Raw genomic sequence first — 8,666 nt, forward strand, 5'->3', positions numbered from 1 at the left:
GTTTCAAATTTGGCACCATCAAAATCAACTCTTGGATATCCTCCTCCTTTTCGTCAGGAAAATAATACTAATAATAATGTTCAAGCACATTCAATAAATATTAATAATATCCCAATAATGTCTCCATCACGACAAGAACATTACGAATTTCATCATGATAATAGGCAAAAAACAATAATGTTTGAGATTGTTGTTGCTTCTATGAATGAAATGGTTGAACTTTGGAAAAGGAATGATCCAATTTGGGTGGAATCATCAAGTGAAGGGAGGTGTTCTATTCATCGTGAGAGTTATGAAAGAACATTTCCAAATCCAAATCGACCTTATTACCAATCACCAGCTACTCAAATTGAATCATCAAAGGATTCTGAAGTTGTGTCAATGACTGCAATTGAGTTAATCCATAATTTTCTTGATCCAGTAAGTTTCTTGAACTCTTTCATGTTATAATTGTTCAGCTCACATGTGATATTACCTGCTTTGGCCCTAAAATGATGTATGGCTTTAGAACGTGTCAGTACTAGGATTTAAGGCTTATATATATATATATATATATATATATATATATTCATTGCTCATATATGCTTAGTATATTAAAGATTGTGCGTGTGCTAGTCACTTTTTGGATAGATTTTTGAAAAGTAGCTAGTGTTTGAGAATTTGTTGAAAACTTACTACTTTTGATATGGAAACATACCATGTTAGTATCGATCATGGATTTCGAACTTGAGCATGTGAAAGATCAAATATATTTTCAATTTTTTTTGAAATCTAACATATTGTCATGAATTCCAAAAAGATGGCTATTTTTCAATAGGAGATACGATTTTAATTTTTAATTTTATCCCATACAATATTGATTAGGATGAGTTTAGATGGAGTGATGGACATGGACAAATGAGTACTTATTTTGAGACATAGTTATTATTGTCATTGTTTTATAATTAATCATATACGTAAAAAAAATATTGATTTGTATATGCAGGTCAAATGGATGAACTTGTTTCCTACTATAGTCACAAAAGCTAGGACTATTGAAGTTCTTGATTCTGGGACTTGGGGAGGCTCTATACAATTGGTAAGATACTAATACATCTTTTAGATCTTCCTCCGTAGAGATTAAATAAATATTATAATTGACTCATAAAATGATCTAATTTTTTTCTTGATTCTTGAATACAGATGTATGAAAAGTTGCATATTTTATCTCCTCTAGTTGAAGCTAGAGATTTTTTCTTCATACGTTGTTGTAGACAACTTGATCCAACAACATGGATCATGATGGATGTTTCATATGATTTATTCAATGAGATTCAAAGCGGTGTACCTTCTTATTCTTGGAAGTTCCCTTCTGGTTGTGCAATTCAAGATATGGGCAATGGCCAAAGTAAGGTAAGAATCATTTCCTCTCTCTATATCACTATTTATATAAAAGGAAAATTATGTGCATTAAGATCCCTATATACATGGGGTCCATATTACTAGGGTCTATTATATGTAGTCTTATTTTGTATTTGTGCGTGAAGTTGTTTCCACAACTCAAACGGGTAACATATATATCACTATTTATATGGAACTTATTTCCTGAAGAGTATGCTACAAGACGTAAATATTTACCGGCACCTATGTCATGATGTCTATTGTTCTTAATATGATATAAGAATCAAACTATCTTTATTCTCAGATAATCCAATTTTGGATCCTCATGTTATGTTGCTAATTCATGCTCCAAATGATCAGCGTTGGGACGTGCATCATGGGTTGTTTTAAGTATCCCCATATTAGTTTAAAGAATCAAACTATCTTTATTCTCAGATAATCCAATTTTGGATCCTCATGAAAATGATCTTTTTGTCCGTGTATAGCCTTGGAAAATCCCCAACAAACTTATAAGTTATATTTTAGGATTGAGTTAGATTCAATAGCCATTTTTTTAACATGTTATTGGAGTCGTCAGACCTATCACTATTCTTTATGTAACAATGTGGAACTCCGATCCATACTATGTTGTTCATGCCCTAGATGTTTGAATCTAAACGAGTGAGGATGAATATTTGTCTCCTCATATGGTCCTAATCAGTCTTTGCCTTATAGCATCCACTGCTAAGAAAACACGAATTTTCAACATACCTTCCTAATTATTTACCAACGAGCTAATTATTTTGATTCTGTTTTCTGGATTATTTTTACTCTTGCAGGTTACTTGGGTGGAACATGTTCAAGTATATGAAAAAAATCAAGTACATCATATCTTTAGAGACTTGTTGTGTGATCGTCAAACATACGGAGCTAAAAGATGGATTGTTACACTTCAAAGGATGTCTGAGAGATATAATTTTGCTATGGGTGCAATATGCCCTACTAGGCATGATTTTAAAGGAGGTTCGATTTTATTTCCTTTTTATTTATTTACTACTTTTTCAGATTTTAATTTATAATATAAGATAAGGATATATTGCAAATCTTTCATCACTTCAAGGCGGTTTTCATTAAAAATATATATTTTTTTAAAATAGAACCATCTTTAAAGGTATGTTTCACAAGATATATATATTAAAAAAAAACTACATATTCGAGTAGAGATTTTTTTTTCTTTTCTAAAATGGCCTGGAACATGATCCATTCTTTTATTTTCAGGGGAAGTCATTTTTCTTTACAATTTTCTCAATTTTTAATTGAAATGTGTCATTTTCAAAGTTTTCTTTTTTTCCTTTAGGGGGTGTGTTTGGTATGATTCGACTTTAAAAAAAAAAAGTAGTCTTATTTTGATGTTTATTGACTTGTCAGAAAATAACTTTTAGGGAAAATGTTTTCCAACCGAAGGAGCAAGAAAAATGGTCGTATTTCTCATTGTTTAGGAAAAATCATTTTCCTTCACAATCATCTCAACTTTGAACATTATATTGACGCTTTAACGACACTCGGACATCACTATCACCTTTAACATGTAAAGATCTCATCATACTTTCTGGTCCGTAAATATTTTTTATCAATCTTCAATAGAAGTTTTTTTTTTCTGGAAAATATATTCACTCTCCAACCAAATACTGATGAAAATAAAAATAGAATTCCTAAAACAAATTATTTTTCAAAAAATCAAAAAACACGCACTTACCTTTTTTTTTCCTTATTAGTATTGTGAATTTCGCTTTCCTAATATTTTATCTTTCGATTTTAGTATTACATGTTGGCTCCAATTATATCATACTATTTGTTTTACATATATGAATTTTGATATACTTTATTTGAATGAGGATCTACCAAAAACAACATTTCTACATTCTCAGGGTAGGGATATACCCTTCTCAGACCTCACTTGTGGAATTACACATGATATATATATGTTGTTGTAATACTTATATTTTATTTTTATTTTTATTTCAATGTTTAATTATCTAGAAGGGCTGAAAAATACAATACAAATATCTCAAAGGATGGTGAAGAGCTTTTTTGAAATCCTAAGCATGACAGACAACTTAGATTTTCCAACTTCATCACGGCTCAACCGCGGAGATAGGATTTCAATAAGAAAAAATGAAGAAATTGTCCAACCAAAAGGCTTTATTGCCACTGCTGCTACTTCTTTGTGGCTTCCTCTTTCATTCCAAGATGTCTTCAATTTCTTCAAAGATGACAAGACAAGAAGTCAGGTATGTATTCAAACCTCTTTATAATAATGACAATTGTTCAGATAATTTGTTTAGTTGTTACAACGAAATATTATTATTGAGAATAATAAAATATTGCATGATATTGATATCGGTTCCAAATAAAACTTTGATGTTATATTCAATTGGCCAAAGGTATTTCAAAAACAGCCTACCTATCTCCAAGAGGTAAAGGTAAGGTTTGTGTATATTCTACCCTCTCTAGACCTCACATTGTGAGATTACGCATGATATGTTATTGTTATAGTATATTATAGGTGAAATATTGTTATAGGGAATGATTGTCATAATAATAATAATAATAATAATAAGGTATGATTGTATATATCTTTGCATTGGATATTCAATTTTTAATGCAATGAGCCAAACATCTGATAAAAAAATAATTACACTTTTAATCCCTGTATGACTTGTTAACCAAAGGACCCCTAAAAATACTCATATAGAAATTGACTTTTTTCAATCCCTGTAAAAATTTATTGTGAAACTCTCAAATATTTCAAAAAATATCATAATTTTAAAATAAAAAAATAGAATGAGTTCAATGTTAAGAATTTTTTAAACCATTAAGTTGTAGTCTTGAATTTGATTAATTTGCTAATATTGTGTTCCCATGTTATATTATCTACATGTTTGCTAGCCTTGGCGTTAATTGTACATATTATTTTAAACAATGCTCATCTCACAAACTTAATTTTAACAATTAAATTATGATATTGTTTATCGTTTGATTTTTTTTCCAGTGGGATATTTTGACCGGTGGAAATAATGTGATTGAGTTAGCTCAAGTACTAACAGGAGTTCATCCAGGAAACAGTATTACAATCATTCAGGTATTTTTCATATTTATTACTTATAATTTGCTATTTTATGCTTAAATTATCTAGTAATAATGACATTTTTCAAGAATCAAATAATATTATTTATGATTGGATTCTTCTTTTTTCATATGTAGAAATACCAAAGTTTCTAACTTGTATCTTTTCATCCTTTAGGTCTTTTAATCTTTGATTATTGAATCAAAAGACATTTTCTATGGTCCAGTTTCACTTTTGACTTTTAGTCAGTTAACAATAAAAACACACACAAAAACAAAGACTATCTTTTGTCACATTTAATTTATATATAGTGATAATTTGAAAATCTTCTTCACATATCTTTTTTAGTACTTCCACTGATATTTTTTAATTGTTGTAATGTATATGCAGCCTTGTATGCAAAAGGAAATGTTAGTGCTTCAAGAGACAAGCATTGATAGTATGGGAGCATTTTTAGTCTATGCACCCATAAAGTTACCAACGGTCACTTCAATTGTCAATGGAGGTGATGCAACAAAAGTTCCCATTTTGCCCTCAGGTATCATCATAAGTCCTGACGGTCGCCTCTCCTCGGATAGGGACAGTACTGCAAATGCAGAAAATGGTTCAATTTTGACAGTGACTTTTCAAATATTGATTAGTGGTCATAATAATCCAACCTCCCAGAAGCAACAAATGGAGGTAGTGGCTTCTGTTCATTGCCTTTTGAGCAGCATAATTTTAAAAATCAAAGCAGCATTGGGTTGCTCTGATTTATGATTGTTTAATTTCATGTTGTTTGTTTGTTTGTTTTGAAAATTTTAAAACTTAGACAATTGATGGTTTCGAAGGATGATGCATTCCCTTCTTTGTGACTTTTGAAAATCTCAAGACTGTGAGATATGTGTTGTTGCAATTATCATTTATAATGATACACTTATTTGAGACTTCTCATTTGTTTGGGTTTTCCCATTTTTATTATGTTTGGTTTTCTCTGTTCATTGTTTTTGTTCTTTTTCATGTTACAATATCATGCCTTCCTGATTTTGCTAGTTTAATCTAGTGGAGTAGTATATAAATAGTATCCATGTTTAGGTGGAATAGTATATAAATAGTATCCATGTGTGGATGGAATTATATGTTGTGAACACGGATAGCCCATACACTAGCCAAATTGTTGGGTCTAGGGCTAAACCACGAAGAGGCTCAAGAATTAGACTGCCCAACAATATATTTACTTGGGGTCTAGGTTGAGCACCCACTCGTCTTGCGTACACACTCCTTACTTGCTTGCTTACTTTATTTCTTTCTTGGCTAAAACTCAAATGGCCACCTCTATTTTAGGTGGTGATCAATGGAAGGATCTAGTGGAGGATATGTACTATTCTACTCTAGATTGTTCCTCCATCTACTTAATTTTAGAACTATCCCTTCTAGAATATTGCTACACTTTTCTCGGAACAATCATTCTAGATATATCCTTTCATTTCTTTACAACTTTGAATATTCTAGATACTTCTCTGGCATGTCATAGATATTAACTAAGTTGGTGATGAATTCTTAACACTTTCTAGAGTCTAAGTTTCTCATCCTCCATTCTTAGTTACTTGTTATTTCAGTAGTTTCCTAATTCAATTGTTTAAGTGTTGGTGTTGTATTTTGGTTATGAGTGATTATACAGTACTGGAGTGTTTGTGTTGAGAATTCTAGTTTGTTACATTATACGTAAAAAATTAATGACGTGGTCAGTTTCCTCCGCGCTTTTAATGCTATACATTGTTTTAGTTTTTTTCAAAAAATATTTAACTTGTAGCCCGCGTTGACATACTTCAGACAAACCTCTGTCTCCTCCTCCTCCTCCATTTCTCTTCTACCAACTCCATTTGTAGTTGTTCATTTTCCATGTTTGGTTATAGTAGGCACACTAGTATTTGTTTTTTTGGCACATTAGTGTCGACCTGTGTCCTTAGAATGAAAAAGGCAACAAGAAAATCTGCTACTTGGTTTCCTTCTGTGTAGCGGCGAATGATTTGGATTCCAGCCCTCTTCTTGTAGTTAATGATTTTGTCCACAAACTGGTAAAGCTTCAGGTAGAAAGGATCGTCCTTTGTCACCATGTTGGTTGTGAATTGAGTCCACACCATTTCACTCCAAACTCCACTTCGTTTAGCGATATTTCTACTGCTACATTAAATAACCTTGACTATCTCTAACAATTCCATATATACAATCTTTGCCCATATTTTTGTGAGAAACTCCCATCGATGTTCACTTTGATTGTACCATAAGGAGCCTTGTTCCACCAAACTTATTTCCATCTCTTACAGTTCTAAGCCTTTCTACTATATTGCAAGGATAAGTCCATTTTGTAATGGGCCGGACTGATTGGACTATTCTAAGTCAGAATAGCCCTTATATTCTAAATATACTCATTAGCATCATTTATTAACTCAAACTCATTTTGATCAGTTTAATTCAGCCCATCTAAAAGTTTGGCTGATCAAATTGATACATGAGAAACATTAGTAAGAGTTGGGCGGGTTGGACTACCCATTCTTTAGCCCATTTTGACTCAATTTGTTTAAACCCAATTAGTAACATTTGGGCGGATTAATAACCAACTCATTTTTTTTAACTCAACACGTTTTATTTTGACCCCACCAAATTCAACACAACACACTCATTTGACACCCCTAAACACATGCCCTATTTATCATACATGAATTTAAATCCATGCTTAAGGAGAAAAAAAGTCATTGGATATTTATTGGCGTTTTATATATGCAGTAAATTGTTTCTTTATACATACAGGTATAATATATTAGGAATTTTGCATTGTATTAAGTTATCTCACTAACTATCTCTAGCTAGCTATCTTGGACATATGTTGATCCCCGGGATATTTTTAATACTCATTCGATGACAATTATACGAGAGAATTAAATTTATATGTCGCAAGATGATATGAATACAAAAATAAGTGTTATATTCTTCGTATTTTCTGTTTGTTATTCTGGCAGGTTAATCTGATATATAATAAATTTTGTAACACAGTTTGGTAGTGAAATGTAATGATCAAACTCTCTAACTTTAGCGATACAATTGCAGGGTCATTTTCATATGTGTACAATGTTAAACGTAGAGGTTCAATTTAGGATAGCGGAAGATCTGTAACGTCATGCAATTTGAAATAACTATGCAGAAGCTTGAAATTGGAAATAGTCATATTTGGAAAAAAATTTAAAATCTGGAAATTTGGCTAAGTATGAAAAAAAGTGAGTTTTTGGTCAACTTTGAACAGTCATAACTCCTAGCTCAGTGTGGGTTAGGTGCATTTCTAGTTATGTTTGCGAAGCTTGTGGAATGGTCTTTCCAACGCCGCCAAGTTTGCTCGATTCTGAGTTTGTATGAGTGAGTTATGCCCTTTTGAAGTTGGGCTGTTGGCTGGGCAGTTAGCCCGAATTTGTAAGGATATTTTGGTCTTTTCCCTAGTCATTTCTTTTGGTTATATTGAGGTGTTAGACTGATTTTAAATCAGTTTTTCCCTTTTAAAAGTGAGAGTTAGGGCTTTTTGAGAGAAGAGAGAAAGAAGAGGAGAAAGAGAAGAAGAAGCAAGGATTCATCAGGATCGTCGTGATTTTTGTCGGTGGTGATCCCTATTAAGGTATGTGAGGTCATAGTGTTGGGTTGGTTCATTCCCCCACACGCCAAACTCGTTTTAATTTCGAGAAAAGATTGGTTGTGTTGTTGAAGTTGTTGGTTGTGTTGTTGAAGTTCCTTGTTGATTTGGGACATGTTTCCGGTTGTGTTTGTGAGTTGAAATCTTTTGTATGTTAAGGGGTTTTATGATTCCAAGTGTTTGGGGCTGGAAACTTTGAAGTTTAGAAGGTTTAGAGTTGGAGAAATTAGGGAGAAAAGTCAAATTTTCGGGAAAAAGGGCTGGGGCGTCGTGCCAGCCAGCGTGCCCCAAAAGGGACTCTGAAGTCCAGCCCTTGGGGCGGCACGCCTAGCGGAGCGCCCAGCAGGCCTCTCTGAAGTTTGAAGTCTGGCGCTCCGCGCCTCTCAGAGCGTCAAAGACGTCAAGTCTTCCCATTCTTTCCCCACTTTTTCATACATGTTCCTTAGCAATGTACCTATGTTTTATAGTTGTTTTCCACACTCCAAGGTACGTCTAAACGTCAAGAACTCATCCATAAACATG

General features: G+C 32.7%; 1 protein-coding gene across 1 annotated transcript; it reads left to right on the forward strand.

The window, feature by feature from the left end:
- Positions 1-15: 15 nt before the first annotated feature.
- LOC107061400 (homeobox-leucine zipper protein ROC8-like) lies at positions 16-5,419 on the forward strand. The gene is made up of 7 exons (XM_015310573.1): positions 16-420; positions 986-1,078; positions 1,183-1,392; positions 2,199-2,382; positions 3,400-3,650; positions 4,412-4,501; positions 4,877-5,419. Exons 1-7 carry the CDS (start codon positions 118-120, stop codon positions 5,243-5,245), a joined length of 1,500 nt encoding a protein of 499 aa, XP_015166059.1. The 5' UTR covers positions 16-117; the 3' UTR covers positions 5,246-5,419.
- Positions 5,420-8,666: the final 3,247 nt, after the last annotated feature.

This window comes from Solanum tuberosum, unplaced genomic scaffold, assembly GCF_000226075.1.
Source record: "Solanum tuberosum cultivar DM 1-3 516 R44 unplaced genomic scaffold, SolTub_3.0 scf00130, whole genome shotgun sequence".
Taxonomy (NCBI): Eukaryota; Viridiplantae; Streptophyta; class Magnoliopsida; order Solanales; family Solanaceae; genus Solanum; species Solanum tuberosum.